Source organism: Aspergillus affinis, assembly GCF_023601865.1.
Source record: "Aspergillus affinis strain CMG 70 chromosome Unknown NODE_95_length_147632_cov_85_268117, whole genome shotgun sequence".
Taxonomy (NCBI): domain Eukaryota; kingdom Fungi; phylum Ascomycota; class Eurotiomycetes; order Eurotiales; family Aspergillaceae; genus Aspergillus; species Aspergillus affinis.
Window position 1 is genome coordinate 126,643 of NW_026515876.1, and position 18,646 is coordinate 145,288.

Here is an 18,646-nt window from a genome sequence, read left to right on the forward strand (position 1 = left end):
GAAGAGGGGCGCATGATTCAATTACGTAGTCGAGTGCATGTATGTAGGTGAGCAAACATGCGTGATGCATTTCCGAGATTCTGAAGTGCATGGAATTCAGCTATCCAGCTGAGCCTAAAGCCTTTTTTTTTATTTAAGAACTGCATGACGCAAAATGAATAATTGTCCATACTGGAAGAAAATCTTTCCTAAACAAATGGCTCAAGACTTGTTTCTTTTGTGCACTGAAACCAAATAGAAGGGAGCTGAGTTTGCGTATATTGCGTAGTGATGTGGTTATTCCCGCACTCGTACATACATAGCGATGCTTGTATCTTGTAGAATTAGACCCTTTCGATTGGAGAGATCAGCCAATCAATTTCAGTTTGCTGTGGAATCTTGGTAGATTGTTTGCAAAGTAGGATCTAGATCTCTACAAGCCGGCCGATGTAACAGTCATACATGTGCCTAAGATGCCAGCAGTGTCAAACTATTGTCACCACAATTTCGAGAAGACACGTCATTGGACGGAGAGCTCTACAGCTCATGCAGACTAAAAGCAGATCATGCAGTGTGGTCAGCAAACGCCTAAAACAAGGCAGGCGGGTTGAAACAATTTAAGCGTTCAGAAAAAGAAAATCGTTGCGATAGTCATCGGACTTTGCATGACATAATGCTGACATCGTGCACTTCGTAGAGTAGAAGAGCGAGCGAGAAGAGAGATGCCTAGGTGCTTTACAATAACATCGCAAGTTTGAACGTTGTTTTTCAATTGCTTCCGAAATCATCTGGTTTGAATTGGGTACAATCTTAGCGATATGGGGGAGGCACGGGAATCTAATTGGACACCAGCCGTCAACGAGGCCTGTTCGTTTCCCATATTCAACACTGCTTTTGACGGAGAGGATACACATAGGTCAACCCTGATTGAGCTCACATCGTACCATGAAATCGTCGAGTTCGTCGAAAGAAATGGCATCGAGTTGCCTCAGCTTCTGCAGGTGGCATGGGCATTTCTGCTTAGGTCTTACATAGGGACAGACCGACCCATCTTTGGATATTTCACTGGGCAGCATCCGTCCCCGGAAAGCCACGGAGTACTCTGCGCACTGGATCTGGAAGAAGACAAGGAAATTGTACACCTCGCTCGAAGCATTGTTTGCTGGAATGACGTTCTGCCACGTAAGGAAGTCAAGCGACTGGACACTGCAGTAATCTGGAACTACCTCGATGTCGCTCACTCGGTATGTCAACTCGATCAAACAACAGAGTCATACGCTCACAGCGTGAACAGTCTAGTGTCTGTATTGAGGCTCAGTCTCAAGGCGACGCATGCAGCATTTCTCTGCATTATTGGACTTCATTCCTATCAGAAGAGCAAGCACTTCATGTAGCGAGCATGTTTAGTCAAACTATAGTGGAATTGGTGAAGCAGCCTAGGTTGAGCTCTATCAATCTGTGCACAGCGAAGACCATCAGGCAACTGGATAAATGGAACTCCGGGCCACCGATGAACATAGAAAGCTGTGTCCATGACCTTGTTCTCGAGAAGTGCAAAGAACAGCCCGAAGCACCCGCAGTGTCTGCCTGGGACGGGGAGCTCACGTATCATGACCTTGATAACCTCTCTCATCGGCTAGCTGTTCATCTAGCACACCATGGTGTGGGCCCGGAGAAGTTTGTCGGTCTCTACTTTGAAAAGTCCAAGTGGACCGCAGTGGCTATGTTGGGCGTTATGAGAGCAGGGGGGGCTTTTGCGTTTCTTGACATATCCCTTCCGCGAACTCGCATACAGGGAATGTGCAAAGGGCTGAATGTTGTTCTGATTTTGTCGTCAAGGCACCTGACCGCCGATGTCACGGGACTGGCTCCTCAGGTTGTTCCCGTCGATAATGAACAACTTGACTTGACTCCATCATTGCCGGATTCTTCACAACAATTCAGTTTGCTTGCTAATCCACGAAATGCCCTCTTTGCCCAGTTTACGTCGGGCTCCACCGGCATTCCGAAAGGAGTTGTAATCAATCATTTATCTTATTGCTCAGGACAGACTGCGTTTGCGCATTACGTTGGATTGAATGCCACCAGTCGAGTTCTGCAATTTGCATCGCATGCTTTTGATGCCAGTGTCCAAGAAATTTTAACAACGCTGATTGTTGGTGGATGTATATGTGTGGCATCTGAAAAAGTGCGCAAATGGAATCTCCCGCTGGCAGTCTCCCAATTAAGAGTCAACTTTCTCATATTGACTCCCACTGTGGCTCGACTTTTACAGCCTTCCGACATAGCATCTGTGAAGACGCTCGTGCTAGCTGGAGAGCCTGTGCTTTCGTCCGATATAGCAACATGGCAGTGCCGTGTTCGCCTGGCTAATATGTACGGCCCGGCCGAATGTTGCGTGTCTACCACAGGTTATATAATCACACGTGGCGAGCGAGAATCTGGGATAGTGGGATCAGGAATTGGGGCAAGGTGCTGGATCACTGACGCTCAAGACTACCAGAAGCTTGTCCCCATCGGCGCAGTTGGTGAGCTCCTCATAGAAGGACCGATTCTGGGAAGAGGATACATAGGTGACCCGGACAGGACAAATGCTACCTTTGTCCCTAGCCCCCCCTGGCGATCGGCCTTTCCAGATAATGTGTACGGGAGGATGTATCGCACGGGAGACCTAGCTCAGTATGTGTCACATGGAACATTGAGGATAATTGGTCGCAGGGATGAGCAAGTTAAGCTTCACGGCCAGCGATTAGAGCTGAGCGAGGTTGAGCACCATATGCGTGATGCTTTTGTCGTCAAACAGACGGTAGCTGGCTTGGTGATTCCCGCAGAAAGTGGAGGCATCCCTATCTTAACCGGCTTTATCTTGAGCCCCGAGGATAGTAATGCACCCACTCATGAGGGTATCTTTGCTTCTCCGTGTCAAAAGTTCCGAATATTAGCCCAGGCAGCCATGTCCAAACTGTCCGACCGGCTACCAAGATACATGGTCCCTTCCGTCATGATTCCAACAAAAACAATCCCTACCACCAGAACTGGAAAGACTGATCGAACGCAATTGCGTATCGAGGCTTCGAAATATACTAGAGCCCAACTTGAAGAATTCAGTGGGGTTATGGTAAAGAAACGGACTCCGGTCTCCCAAATGGAAAATTTGCTCCATCGATTAATCCAAGAAGTCTTGGGCGTGAAAGATTTCGGAATGGATGATAACTTTTTCTCCCTTGGTGGGGACTCAGTCCTAGCCATGCGATTGACAAAGATTGCCAGGGACGACACCGGAGTCGACCTTTCAGGAGAAATGATCTTCAGAGCACCCGTCCTGTCAGATCTGGCGAAGCTCATGAGAGGCAGCAAGAATACGGCAAATGTGGCGCCTTTCTCTTTATTGACGAGCCCTGAGTCAAAAGAACACATTCTACAAACAGCATTGAGGATCTGCAATTTATCAGCGGTCCAGGAAATTGAGGATATTTACCCTTGCACCCCACTCCAGGAGGGAATAATGGCCCTTTCCATCACCAGCCCCGTGGCTAAATATGTGAATCGGTCCGTTTTTCAGATCCCACGTGCTATTGATATAGAGAAATTGAAGTATGCATGGACCATGGTCCTCAGCAGAAATCAGGTCTTACGCACACGGATCATTCAGACTGGATCTGATGTGGCATTCCAGGTTGTTGTCCGACATAGCAATTTGTGGCACGACGCAGATAACCTCAAGTCTTACATTGAGCAGGATGAGAGAAAAGGGATACAACTTGGGAGCCCCTTGATCCGCCTCGCACTGATCCTGGATAATGACCGCAGGTACTTGGTTCTGACCATTCATCATACGTTATACGATGGCTGGTCACTCCCTCGAACCTTTCAGCAAGTGGAGAGGGCTTATTACGGGATAATACCTCGCTCGCAGCCATTTAGAATGTTTGTGGATTACTTCCTGAAGATTAACATAGATGAAATCAAGGAATTCTGGCAAAATGAACTGGAGGGCTTTTCAGGACCGTTGTTCCCTCAACCCCCGTCGGGAGATCATACTTACAAGCCAGCTACGCTACATAAAATGAGCCGTTTCATATCCGTACCGCAGGCGACAAAGACACTGAAATATCCGCTTGCAACTATGATAGAACTCTCCTGGGCTCTCACCCTGTCGCAATACTCTGGCACTGACGACATAGTGTTTGGTAGCACACTTGCGGGCCGCAATGTCGCCGTGGGCGGTATCGATGAGATTCTTGGACCAACAATCACCACCATTCCCCGGCGGATAAAACTGGATCGTTCAATGCAGCTTGGAGATGTTCTGCGTTTTATCCAGGAGCGAAATGCCGAGTATTTGAATTTCGGCTACTTGGGTCTCCAAAGAATCGCTGCGCTTGGAGCTGGAGCTGCTACTGCCTGTAGGCTCCAAAGCCTACTAATTATCCAGCCTTTCTATGACGAGGACGCATTGACCATATTCAACAACTGTATGGAAGAACTTTCGACGGAAATCGTGGACAATTACATTCTCGCGCTAGAGGTGAAGCTTGGAAAAGAAGATGCAGTTCGACTGGAAGTGGAATACGATGCGGAGATTATCGCAGATTCGTTCATGAGCAGGATTCTCGAACAGTTCTGTCACAATCTAAATGGCGTTGCGCGAAGCGGGAATAAACTACTCTCGGAGATGGAATCCGTTAATCACACTGATCTCCAGACGCTCCTGACCTGGAACAACCATTTACCAGAAGCAATCAACTGCTGCGTTCATGATATTATCAACAGGAAGTGTTGGTCACAGCCTCAATCTCCAGCTGTCATTGCATGGGATGGAAAGTTATCTTACGAGGAGCTGGAAAGATATTCCACCATGCTCGCTGCGCACCTCCAGGGGTTGAGCGTTCATCCTGACACCTATGTGATGGTATATGTCGGGAAGTCTCTGTGGACTGTAGTTGCGATACTGGCAGTGATGAAAGCAGGAGGTGCTTTTGTGCTTGTTGACCCAGCACAGCCCTTGATGCGACTGCGGGGAATTTGCGAAGATACTCAAGCCAGAATTGTGATTACATATGGGCAGTACATGTCAAAAGCAACTGAGCTGAATCTCCAGATTGTTGAAATTGACAAAGAGTATAACTGGAAATCTGCTGACATGAAGTTGCAGTTGAAGGGACCGGCAGCTTCCCCTGATGATGTTGTTTACGCGGTCTTCACCTCAGGTTCAACCGGTAAACCCAAAGGGGTGGCAATTCAGCATCATGCTTTCATCACTAGTGCTATGGTGCATGGTGGCAAGCAACACATAACCAATCACTCCCGAGTGCTGCAACTGGCATCCTTCACATTTGATGCTTCGATTGCAGAGATTCTGTATCCTCTTGTTCACGGGGGATGTGTTTGTATTCCTTCGGAGTCAGACAGTCGCAATAACCTTGACCAAACAATCAATGACTTCGAAATCACTTGGGCGACATTGACGCCATCTTTAGCACGAGTACTAGATCCACAGAAAGTGAAGACTCTTCGCACACTGGCTCTAGGGGGTGAAGCTATGACAAAGTTGGATGTGACTATGTGGGCGGACCGAGTTCAATTGGTCAATTGCTATGGACCTGCCGAATGCTCTGTTGATGCAACCATTCAGCCGTCTGTCAATCGTGACTCTGATCCTTCAAATATCGGCCGAGGGGCTGCTGCTGTATCCTGGATTATGGACCCAAACAACCCTGAGAGACTCAGGCCAATTGGTGCGCCTGGGGAACTGCTTGTTGAAGGCCCCATTCTTGCGAAAGGCTATCTAGGAGACCCAGACAAGACCTCATCCGCATTTATCCAATATCCAGAATGGTTGCGTCGTTTTAGACACGACAGAGAGGGCCGACTTTACAGAACAGGTGACCTGGTGCAATATAGCGCACAAGCCGATGGCACCTTGCGATATCTTGGACGCATAGATAACCAGGTCAAGCTACGCGGACAGCGAATTGAACTGGGAGAAGTGGAGCAGCATCTGTCGGAGTGCTTTCCCGAAGCAAAGCAGATCGTCGTTGATCTAGTCACGCTGGCAGATCCAGGTGCACATCCTGTTCTGGCTGCCTTTATTCTGCTGAATGATGTTGTATACAGTGAAGATAGCATCATCGTAAGGGCGAGCGCCTCATTCCGGTTGCAGACTGAATCTGCCGAGAGTGCCCTGAAATCACACCTTCCAATCTTTATGATTCCAGCGCTATTTTTGCCCGTGAGCAAGATCCCACTCAGCCCAGCTGGAAAGACAGATCGGCCACAGCTTCGCAAAAGTCTATCCGCCTTATCTAGGAAAGACCTCTGGGCATATTGCTTCTCGGTGCCAGCAAAACGCCATGCTTCCTCCACGGAGGAGTCAGTATTGCAGAAAGCCGTTTCTACTGTCTTAAAAATACCCTTAGACGACATCGGAATGGATGACAACTTCTTCCATCTCGGAGGAGACTCTATTTCGGCGATGAGATTAGTGGGCCTTCTTCGAAAATCCGCAATTACCATCACAGTTGTCGAATTATTCAGCCATCCCCGCCTTGATGATCTCGCTTTGATAGTTCGCCGTGAGGCTAACAGCTCGGCTCCAGTGCCCATTGCTCCCTTTTCCCTTCTTGGAGGCTATACGCGTACAGACCTCATTAACACTGCAGCTCGCGAATGTGGTGTCGACCGAGATGCCATAGAGGACATATACCCATGTACTCCAATGCAGGAGGCGCTTATGGCGTTGAGCATAAAGGACCAAGATGTTTACGTGCTCAAAATGGCTTTTGATCTTCCAAGAAACATTGACCCTGATCGCCTCTATCTCGCTTGGAGAGTTGTTTTCAATGCGAACCCCATTCTTCGTACTCGCATTATTGCGGGTTGTCTCGGTTCAAATGACTCCTTCCAAGTCATACTCCGTGAGAAGCTCCAGTTTTCTGCAGACCTTGCCCCGCTGTGGATTGCGCATGGTCAACCACTCTGCAAGTTCAGCATCTCTCACAATGATGACTGTGTTCAACTGCACCTATGGCTTCACCATTCACTGTACGATGGGTCCTCGCTTTCAAACCTTTTGAAGCAGGCAAGCGAGGCATACAACGGGGCAGAATTGAGTATTCGTCCATTCAATGCGTTCGCAAAGTATGTGCGAGACATTGATACTGCTGCCAGTAAAAGGTTTTGGGCAGGCGAGTTCCAAGATTTGAATGCCACCATGTTTCCACCGATGCAGAAGAGACCAAACATTCCGTTCTCAAGAAAGAGTGTTTCACACAATATTCCTCTCCAACACGCCCTCGAATCAGACTTCACCTTGTCAACATTCATTCATCTTGCGTGCAGCATTGTGCTTGGTCACTATACAGCGAGTGACGACATAGTCTACGGACTTACCTTGTCGGGGCGAAATGCCCCTGTAACAGGAGTTGAAGACCTCACCGGTCCGACAATTGCAACAGTGCCGTTTCGAATTGAGTTGCCAGCTGCATGTACCACGAAAGAATGCCTTTCCCAGATACAGAATCGCCTCACTCGGATGATACCACATGAGCAGACCGGTCTGCAGAAGATACGGCAGATTAATCAGGAGACTACAGCAGCCTGCAATTTTCAATGTCACATTATCATCCAACCAGCTGACGAGAGTCCATCTAAGGATAAGATTTTCAAGGAGCCCCCACTTGAAGAGGACATTTATTCAAACTTCGCTAGCTCTCCCCTTGTGCTGATATTTACACATTCCGCTGATAAAAACAAGTTGAAACTTACTAGTAATTTCGACCTGTCGCACTTGAGCTCCATCGAAGCAGAAGCATTTTCTCATCAGCTGGACCATGTCTTCCAGCAAATTTTCAGAGATCAGAACATCCCCATCAAGGAAATAGACGTCATCAGCCCCGAAGACCTGGCTAGATTGTCGAGCTATAACATGAAAGCACCACAGCGAGTAGATCGACTGATTCATGACTTGGTTTTTGAAAGTTGCCGTATGCAACCAACAAAGATTGCTATCGCCTCATGGGATGGCTTATTTTCATATGAGGAACTGTACGCATCAAGCTCACGGCTGGCTCAACATTTTACTTCTATTGGGATTAGGGCCCACCCAGTAACAGTGATATGCATGGAGAAATCCCGTTGGACAGTGCTAGCCATTCTTGCAGTTCTTCAAACGGGATCAGCTTGTGCACTGATTGATCCTTCACATCCTCGTTCACGAATTCAATCGATAGTTGACCAGTCCAGCGCAAGGTATGCAGTGGTTTCGCCTACAACAAAACATTTGATGGATTCTATTTGCGAGAACGTTGTTACAATATCGCAGTCCTTGTTGGATACTCCGGAACCCGGGAAATCGCCAATTGTGCAAAAGGTAGATCCAATGGATCCTGCTTTCATCATCTTTACCTCAGGCAGCACAGGGACTCCAAAGGGTATCGTTCTGGAGCATCAAAGCATAGCAACCGGTCTGAGGAATCTCCGCGCATGCCTGAATCTTGATAGACCGTCGAGGGTACTTCAATTCTCGTCATATGCCTTTGATGCCAGCTTAATGGAAATACTCGGCAGTCTAACCTCTGGAAGCACTCTTTTTATACCTTCCGATCTCGATCGAACTTCTGGACTGGCTGGATTTATCAATCAACATCAAGTTGACTGGGCATTCATGACTCCATCTGCGTCTAATCTCTTGCTTCCATCAGAAGTGCCTTCTCTCAAAACGTTTGCCTTGGGAGGGGAGCCTCTCACATCAACCCTCGTTGACTGGTGGTCAAGAAACACATCACTGATTAACGTCTATGGTCCGGCTGAGTGCACATTTGCTGCTGCTGTCGGAAAAATCCCAGAGACTGGTTGGCTTCCGGGTACTATAGGCCCGATGGTCAACGGGGCTGGTTGGATCACTACTCCTTCCGATCCAGGCAGACTAGCAGCATGGGGGGCCATCGGAGAGTTGTTGATCGAGGGCCCCATTTTGAGCAGAGAATACATCGCCGATCCAGAGAAGACAGCTGCTAGCTTTGTTCACAACCCACCATGGATCTCTCGCTTCCGTGGCCCCGGCGAAACACGCTTGTATCGCACTGGCGATTTAGTCCAATACACCGATGATGGCCTAATCAAATACGTAGGGCGCAAGGACAGGCAGGTCAAACTCAACGGTCAACGGATTGAGCTTGAAGAGATCGAAAGCCATTTAAGAACCTGCTTTCCGCCACATGCTGCTGTTATAGTCGAGTTGTTCGTTCCTCTACTAGCTAATACTCGGTCGCAACAACTTTGTGCGTTCATCTGCATGACCGGAAGTCGATCAAATGTCTCAAGCATATCGGATGAATGCTCTATACTAGCTTCCCCGGATGAAGCTTTCCACGACCTGAGTCAAAAGGCTAAGCAGCAGTTGTCACTTTCTCTTCCACAATACATGGTCCCCGGAACATATATTCCGTTGAGTTCTGTCCCATTCACTGGCACTGGAAAAACGAACCGGCGTTTGTTGTGTGAACTGGCCGCTTCTCTAGACAGTAATCAGCTCGACAGCTTATCATCTCAAGCACTGCCAATAAAACCGCCAGGCACTGAAATGGAGACTACACTAATCGAGCTTTGGGCCGAGTTGCTAGATATGGCTGTGGACAAGATTGGTGCTAGTGACAGCTTCCTCCACATCGGCGGTGATTCGGTTTTGGCCATGCGATTGACGGCTATTGCACGTCGGCGAGGGTTACTTTTGACAGTTCCAACAATATTTTCTTACCCAGTTCTGTCAGACATGGCTTGTCAGATGACAAAGGCCGATCCTGATCTGAAGGTAAACTTTCAGAAGCCATTTTCACTGCTCAAAGAGAGCGTGGAAGATATTATCGAGGCCGTTAAGCAACAGTGCTCAGTTAAAAGAGAGTTCATAGAGGATGTCTACCCATGCACACCGCTGCAGGAGGGACTCATATCGCTCTCTATAAGAACGCCTGGTGCATATCTCGCTCACTTCAGTTATAGACTTGCCGAAAACGTTGACATTGCTCGATTCCAAAAAGCATGGCAAGACGTTGCCAACGCAAATCCAATTCTGCGAACACGAATCATACAGGCTGGCTCGTTGTTGCAAGTTGTTGTCCGCGAAAAACTGTCTTGGATTTCAATTGATAACGTCGACAGCTATGTTGCGGGTCTGTCAAACAAAGAAATGCATTTAGGCGAGCCAATTCTTCAGTTAGCGACCAATCGGTCCCATCCCGACGGTACTAGGGCATTCGTTCTAGCAATTCATCATGTTCTGTATGATGGATGGTCATTGCCGATGATAATGGACCAGGTTAAACAAGCGTACGAAGATCATTCAGTGCCCACCAGTCAATTCAACAAGTTTATTGGCTATGTCGCACGATCTGATGTGGAGCGAAACAGGGAGTACTGGCGTACACAATTTCAGGGTTCCGACAGCGCAACTTTCCCCCCACTACCATCGTTCGATTATAAGCCTTCCACAGATATGGCAATTAACAAGTCGGTCAGACTGAGGTCCCTTCCTGGATTGACAAATGCCACAATTCTCCAGTTGACATGGGCTCTGTTGATCTCACAGTACTCTGCTCCGACTGATGTCGTTTTCGGATTGACTCTCTCGGGAAGAAACGCCAACCTGGAAGGAATTGAATCTGTGACAGGTCCAACCATAACAACTGTGCCGTTACGATTCCAGTTTAAACCCGAGGAGTCAGCTCTGCAAGGTTTGCTTCGAATGCAGGAACAGATAGTCGCGATGACATCTTTTGAACAATTCGGGCTGCAGAACATTCGTCGCTTAGGAGGTGATGCCGAGGCAGCCTGCCAATTCCAAAATCTGCTTGTAATTCAACCCTCCATGACCAAACGCAATGATGAATTCTGGGTTCCGGTTCAGGAAGCAACGGATGCAGGGTATTTCAGTACATATGCGCTAGAGGTCACTTGTGAGCTTTCTGATACCGAGACAAATATTACCTTTGACTTTGATCAACGGGTGCTGGGGTTACAGCAGGCGGAACGGATGTTGTCTCAGTTTGTTCACCTCGTACAGATGATTCAGAAAGACCCCGGGGCAAGCATCTCCGATGCCAAGTCATTGAATCCTCACGCGCAGACTGAAATTATGCACTGGAACGGGGTGCTACCGGAAGCGATGGAGCGATGCGTACACGAAGGTATTAAGCAACAGTGTCTAAAATCACCAGACGTGTTGGCTGTATGCGCATGGGATGGCAACTTTACCTACAAGGAATTGGATTGTTTGTCACTGAAACTTGCAGTGCATCTCCAAGCCCAAGGAATTGGACCAGAAGTCTTTGTCCCTATCCTGGCCGAGAAAACGCGCTGGGTATCTGTTGCAATTCTTGGAGTGGTCAGAGCTGGTGGAGCAGTTGTTCTTCTTGACCCATCGGTTCCATTCCAGCGCCTGGAGATTATATTCCAGGACGTTGGTGCTCACATCGTCGTGTCTTCGATCGAATGCGCAGATGTCGCCCGTCAATTAGCCCCGACAGTTGTGACAGTTAGCCAGGATCTTTATTCGCATGGGGACAGCGTCGCATCTGGCCTCGTGCAGAAAGTCACGCATTCCAACGCATTGTATGCCATCTTTACATCGGGGTCAACAGGAAAGCCAAAAGGGATTGTGATTGAACATTCTGCGTTCCATACGAGTGGACTTGCGCAGCAAAAGGCAATGTATCTCGATTCAAGCACCAGAACACTTCAGTTCGCTTCCCATATGTTCGATGTCAGTATTGCCGACTATTTATGGACCTTTCTCGCAGGAGGGTGTGTCTGCGTTGCCTCGCAAAGTAGTCTGAGAAATGACTTACCTGGCGTGATGAGAGAGCTTGAAATCAATCGCGTGGACCTGACTCCCTCTGTTGCACGCGTGCTTTGTCCTGAGGAGATACCCACCCTCAAAACGATCTTATTGGGCGGAGAGCCGTTATCGCAACATGATGTACAAACATGGGCTAGCAAAATTCAGCTTGTCAATGGCTATGGGCCCTCCGAATGCTCCGTTTGCTGTGTGCTTGCCGACGTTAATCCGGATTCAGATCCATCACGTATTGGAAAGACGTTTGGGGTTCTGTCCTGGATCGTGGACAAGGATGACCATAATAAACTTGTTCCAATTGGAGCAGTTGGCGAGCTCGTGCTTGAAGGCCATGCTTTAGCGCGGGGATATTTGAATGAGCCCGAAAAAACAGCCGCCGCTTTTATCGAGACGTCACCCCTATGGCATCAGGGAGTGAGGTCGAATTCTCGGCTTTACAAGTCTGGAGATCTAGTGCAGTACAACGCTGATGGGTCTCTCCGATACATTGGTCGGAAGGATACACAAGTGAAGATCCGCGGACAGAGAGTAGAGCTAGGGGAGATTGAACATCAAATCATGCAAACAAGCCCAACCGTGCAAGATGTGGTGGTGGAATTGATCAAGCCAGCACAGAGAGCTGGGACGGTCTTGGCAGCTTTCGTCTTTGACAAGACAAGAGCAGCAAGTGAACATGAGGGAGATGGTGATTCAGCATTATTTCTTTCATCTGATCCCGCTCATCGGGAGCGTTATCAGGAGGCAATGCTGATGCTACAGAAACGGCTTCCATCCTATATGGTACCAGCCATTTTTATTCCGCTGCTTTACATGCCCATATCACCCAGTGGGAAGGCCGATCGACGACTTCTTCGTGGACAGGCAGCAGCACTTTCTAAAGGTGAAATTGAGGCTTATACTGCCGGAAATGTTGCAAAACGTTCTCCACGAGCTCCTGCGGAACGATCCATTCAAGCGGTCGTGGCCGAGGTTCTTCATATTGATTCCTCAGAGATCGGGCTCGATGACGATTTCTTCAGACTGGGGGGTGATTCAATCATTGCGATTCGGTTTGTTGAAAGAGCACGTATGTCTGGATTCAGTTTCAGGGTGACCGATGTCTTCAAATCACCTAAACTATCCGACCTAGTATTACTCATCGAGGACAGCAGGGTTGAGCATGAGTGTTCAAAAGACGCTCTCAACGAGTATCTTGGCTTTTCACGGAAAGAAGATTTCATTCATATGTTGGCTTCCGAGGCTAATTTCACCTTCCATCCGGATGAGATTGTGGACGTCCTTCCCGTCAGTCAGTCGGCTGAGCGCTTTTTGATGCAGCTTCCTGAATATTGGGTTCTGAATCTGGAAGGTCTTGTTGAGCGAAATCAGCTTCAATCCGCCTGCACAGCGCTAGTAGAGCGACACGCAATTCTGCGTACTGTATTTATATCACGAGGACATGCTCTCCTTCAAGTTGTCTTGTCTGGGATCAATACGCACATCCATGACTATGGAACGACCCCGAGCCTTCCGGAATTTGTGGAGAAGCATCGCCGGGAGGACAACATTTCGGCACCAACACTGAACAACCCTGTCACTCAATTCGCAATTGCGGAAGATTCTAACGGCAAAAAGGTTCTGATAGTAAGGCTAAGCCATGCTCAATTTGATGGGTATTGTCTGCACATACTCTGGAAGGATTTGAAACAACTACATGAAGGTGTCAGCTTATCTCCTCCAACGGAGTACTCTGCACACATGAAGCAGTGGATGATCAGCCAGACCGAGGACGCTTTTACCTTCTGGAGAAAGACGCTAGAAGGGTCTACCGTCTCTAGAATCGACAACACCATGTTCCACGGAACGAGTAATCCACAGCAAGACGAGACACAATTCATCACAGCCACTCAGCGCATCTACCCTGAGCAACCTCCTCATGAAATGACTACAGCGACAGTAGTCAAGGCCGCATGGTCATTTTTGCTTGCACGGTTGCTAAACACCCAAGATGTGGTGTTCACGCAGATATCCAACGGCCGTAGCAACGCAACTCCATCGACTCAGGATGTCGTCGGTCCATGTCTGAATTTCATCCCTGTCCGAGCGAAGCTTAAATCCTCATGGACAGCTCTTGACTTAATGCAATTTCTCCAACACCAACACCGAGAAAGTCTTGACTACGAATTGTTGGATTTCCGTCAGATTGTAGAACGCTCTACATGCTGGCCAAGCGGAACAACTCATCAGAGCAACCTGGTGCATCAGAACATCGAGCCGGATCTTCCGTTTCCTTTTGGCGATGCACAAGCGCAGGTGACTTGCTCCTATGAGTGGCCTCGTCCACCGGACGACATACTGATCGAGTCACGGCCTGTGGAGGACGGCGGTTTACAGATTGCTCTGGATACATTGAGTGGAATTTTAAATCAGCAGAATGCAGATTGGGTTGTGGAGAGGCTTTGTCGGATTATCTGTCTTTTTTCGGCATCGCCTGATGAATCTCTTGAAAGGTTGGAGTCTATGTTGCTGGCAAATTGATGTATTGCAATTTTCTCTAGATACTTGGATGATTCTGCTTCAAGCCGTTCATTTCAACTGAAGCACACGAAAGCTACATCAAATTGGCGTTGGCGTTGGGGGTCGTTACCAATTGTCGATTTTGACCGTGCTGGGGGCCGTGATAGTATAATCAGCTACCTGCAATCAAACCGTGTAAACTGTTTTGGTTTACTTTGAGACCACACTTGTTTAAGCCCAAACGCCATGGTGGGTAAGAGGGACATCTCTTTAGCACAGTAGTTCTACGGCTTATCCTTGATCTTCATCCTGAATGCTATATCTGATTCCCAAGTGCTTTGAATGATTTATAATTAATATAGAGCTCAACTGAACTACAGGTTATCCTTTATTGGGAATATTCAAGATATAAATTCAAATTATAGTTATCTAGTCGATAACTTAAATTAAGGAAGCCAGCGTGATAAAACTGTCAATATACCTAGGCCAAGCCTACGCTGTGTCTACTACTACTACTACTACTACTACTACTACTACTACTACTACTACTACTTTGGCGCTGCTACCGTTGATGGTGAAGGTTAGAGCTCTTTAATTGCAGTGAATGCGACCAAACTACTTATGTATGTACAACTTCCTTCCTCCCTCTCACTTCCTCACCTTGTCACCTTTTAGCCTGTCGTTTCAATTGATACACTTCATCAGGTTGATAGAACTTTGCTTGATTGACCACCGCCCTACGTCACCCCCATAACGCCGGTTTATCATCTCCCTCATGGAGATCCCGGTGAGCCAAACCCCAGATTACACTTTTACATTTATGGTAACTGGTTGATCGGTTGTCTAGGACGATCAAGTTCGGACGGTTGGAAGAGCGACCCTGCACATGGAATACAGAACGAGAGTTTGCCCTTGGGGCCTCTCGAGGAGGCTTTGCTTCTCAAAGCGGTCTAGGGTCCTGGCTGGCAGTCCTAGACCGAGCGCGGTATGGCATAATAAGATCTCCCTTATTAACTCTAAGAAACTGGTCACAGGCATAGTCGACTTCAATACGAGCAAATGGGAGGGGGTACGGAACACCATTTGGTCGTTGTGGGGAGACATACCCCTTTAAGAAACTCCTGATGTCTTGTCAATCCCAAGAAGCCGCACAACAGGTGTACTCAGGTCTTATTATCTTCTATGTAAACATATGGTCAATTGATTGTGGATTCTCGCAATGTCAGACGCGCAACATCTTCAAAGCATTGACACCAAGAGATTTATTGCCATAGTTTCTCATGCCGGACATGTAGACCTGCTGCACAAAACTATATCTCGCACCAAGGCGGCAGGGCTAGTGACAACTAAGGCAGAGACTCAACTGCAGGAAACTCAGCTAGCTTTTATGAAGATCATACGGGAGGTTCGCGCGAGAGAGCGCGTTATGCTGACGCGTCATAAGATAACCAAAGCGAAAGGATAACGCATGACACTCCTAGAGATAAGAAAGCTCACAGAGGCCCACGAAAATCACGAGACTATGGGAGCCGACATCGGTATGGGTTGGTTTTGTGCAACAGCTACGTACCAGGCACAACTGGATACGATGATCGGCTCTTGGGCAATATTTGGAGGACTGTTTGGAGCCCTTGCTCCAATTGTGAGGTACTGATCGATATCCATTCATAAGGGCAACATGGCCATTCCGGCCGATGGACCGGAAGCGAGGGGGCCCTGCCCTGATTCTTGATATCGGAAGACCTTGGATATGTCTTGAAACGGTCCCACCTGCGCCTATCGACCTGGCCTGGTGTCTTGAGGGTGAAGGGAAGAAAGAACTAGATCCTAGCAGGGGCTCATTCCGTCGATATCGGCAGAGAGAATCATGTACAGTTATGCTATTGAGAATTGAGCACTTGATTAGGAGTAGAAGAGTCGTGGAATGGAACCCTTGAGCAACGTTTATATCCCCCTTCACGAAGGCCTCGCTTTCCTAATATGGTTTAGCGCAAATGTGACCCGGTTATTGCCTGCTCATCAATTCAAGCATCTCCAACAGGTAACACCGTAGAGATCATACAGCAAAAATGTACTGATAGTATAGAAGTTGAAATGAAATCAAACGGCTTTCTCCCGATCTCTGTTCACGAAACACCCTTCCGAAAGCAAATCATTCTCGATTCTTGTCAGATTGGGCAATGATCACCACCCAACGCAGCAGGCGGTGAAGGAGATGCGTGGATTTGCGCGGATTTGAGCACCTTGCGAGTACAGGCTACCTTGCGGACATAGAGGGAATTATTCGTAATAAAGGAATCTAAGTAGGGGTTGATTGAGTTGGATAGATAAAGGCTCTTGCCCCTTTCTTTGTGAATTTCTGATCGCTTTGTTAAAACTCATCTACTATCTATCACCACTATATATTATTCTGCCACGCCTTACTTACAGCCCTAACTCCGAGATATTTCATCGACCGTTGAACCTCTTCACGGATTCAGAAAAGCAGATCAAGAAAAAGAGAAGCAATATGTGCGGACCCTCCAGGCCTAGCTCCGGAAATCGCATCGCCATCATGTTTCCTTCATCATCATCAGAGGGCCCTACCGGCAACATGGCCCCCTACTCTCTTTTCTTCAAGGACATTGAATCCGGGACAACAGCTGTTTTTCGAATCGATGATGCTACGACGTTAAACCTCTTTCGCCAGTCAAAAGATGTGGATATTAGGATTGAGTAAGTATTTTCCGTTCTTTTACATTGCTATCATTTGGGTCATTCTTTGAAGTGGGGGGCTAATGACTGCTATTAGAAAACACGGCGATCTCACATCCACTTCAAACCTAACTACACCCCCTCTACACCAATTTCTTGTGAGCCCTGAATCAAGAACAGGGCTGCAAGGTACGGACCTCGAAGCACAATTGCCGGAGCGAATGGATTTAGACGTGTCTGATGTCGGCATCGTGGGGAGAAAAGTTACGGTGTCGGTTGGGGGACAAAGAATGGGGATGGGAATTGTGGGGTTTGACTAGACAGCTGGGTATGCTGGCTGATGGGAACAGCTCTGCGAGGTGTTCTGGGTTTGATTTTATCTCTGTGTGTTTTTTAGCCTATGGACTATGCGGGTTTCATTATGTTTTGTGTTATGGTTCATGGTAAGATCGTGTCATTTACTACTGGATAGGATATCAAGCTCCAGCTTTCACGAAATATTTACAACTTCAGCAGCGAGTCCCCCCGGACTCCATTCTTGAAACGATCCTCTGTCGTCTTCCAGTTAATGACCTTCCAGATACCCTCGACATACGAGGCCTTGTTATTGAGATACTGCCAGATATCATCAGCACGGAGCTCAACAAACACGACCAACCCAACACCAAGACGGGGGGATAGAAGAGAAGTAAAGGAAAGTAAAACAAACCTGAAGGTAATACGCATGCTCCCACATATCGACGCCAAACACCGGAGTCCCCTCAGTCACAGGATCCTGATCCTTCGTCGAGACAATCTCCAACCTCTCCTCGCCCGCACTCTTCACCTTGACCAACCATCCCCACCCACTGCCCTGCAGTGTCAACAAGAGACCGGCAAACGCTTCCCGAAACGCCCCAACAGACCCCCACTGCGTCTCGATAGCCGCCTTCAACGATGGAGCGACCTTGTCGATCTCGGTATCCGCGGACCCGTAGGGAGCCAGGTTCTGCCAGAATAGGGAGTGGTTGATGTGTCCGCCGCCGTTGAATTTGATCTTTTGTTGCAGGGAGATGAGCTGGGGGACGTCGCTGGTGGACTGGGCCTTCTCTAGTGCGGAAAGCGCCCCGTTTAGGTTTGTGATGTAGGTTTGGTGGTGCTTTTGGTGGTGGATTTTCATGATTTGGGAGGAGATGGCGGGTTCGAGGGCCTTTTTGTAGGATTTAGTTTCTTGTCAGAATAAAGACGGGACGAATGGACTTACATCGTAGGCGTAGGGAAGGGGAGGAAGAGAGAATTGGTGGGCCATGTTGGGTGGTTGGTTTGATTGCCTGGATGTGTTGAACTGTGATAAAAGATGAGAAGTGAAGTGATCGCTGAGAATGGAGAGGAAAAGGTCAGACAGGCAGACCAGACTAAGAAATATGCTCTCCCAAGGTACTTCGCTTATCGATTAGAAGCGGAAGAGGGGAAGAAGAGGACCTTGGATGCGCGCAATTGAGCACATTTCTGGCCCTCTTATTGGCTCGAGATGAGGATTATGCAATTTCAGAGGGGTGGTGCTTGCAAAGGGGGGTGTATTTCTAAGCGGAGATTCGATGATGTTATTAAAACAATCTGTTGAAGACAGGTAGCTCGCTGGGGAGT

The 18,646-nt window shown here is 48.0% G+C and overlaps 2 protein-coding genes across 2 annotated transcripts; one reads left to right on the forward strand and one right to left on the reverse strand.

The window, feature by feature from the left end:
• Positions 1-797: 797 nt before the first annotated feature.
• On the forward strand, positions 798-17,340 carry KD926_011435 (acetyl-CoA synthetase-like protein; the record flags this gene model as incomplete). The annotated part of the gene is made up of 7 exons (XM_053103716.1): positions 798-1,223; positions 1,274-14,319; positions 15,174-15,311; positions 15,361-15,395; positions 15,808-15,973; positions 16,853-17,041; positions 17,118-17,340. The coding sequence occupies 7 exons, from the start codon at positions 798-800 to the stop codon at positions 17,338-17,340; spliced, it is 14,223 nt and encodes a 4,740-aa protein (XP_052952984.1).
• A 181-nt stretch (positions 17,341-17,521) lies between these two features.
• Positions 17,522-18,308, reverse strand: KD926_011436 (superoxide dismutase; the record flags this gene model as incomplete). Its single annotated transcript, XM_053103718.1, has 3 exons — positions 17,522-17,635; positions 17,730-18,209; positions 18,264-18,308. The coding sequence occupies 3 exons, from the start codon at positions 18,306-18,308 to the stop codon at positions 17,522-17,524; spliced, it is 639 nt and encodes a 212-aa protein (XP_052952985.1).
• Positions 18,309-18,646: the final 338 nt, after the last annotated feature.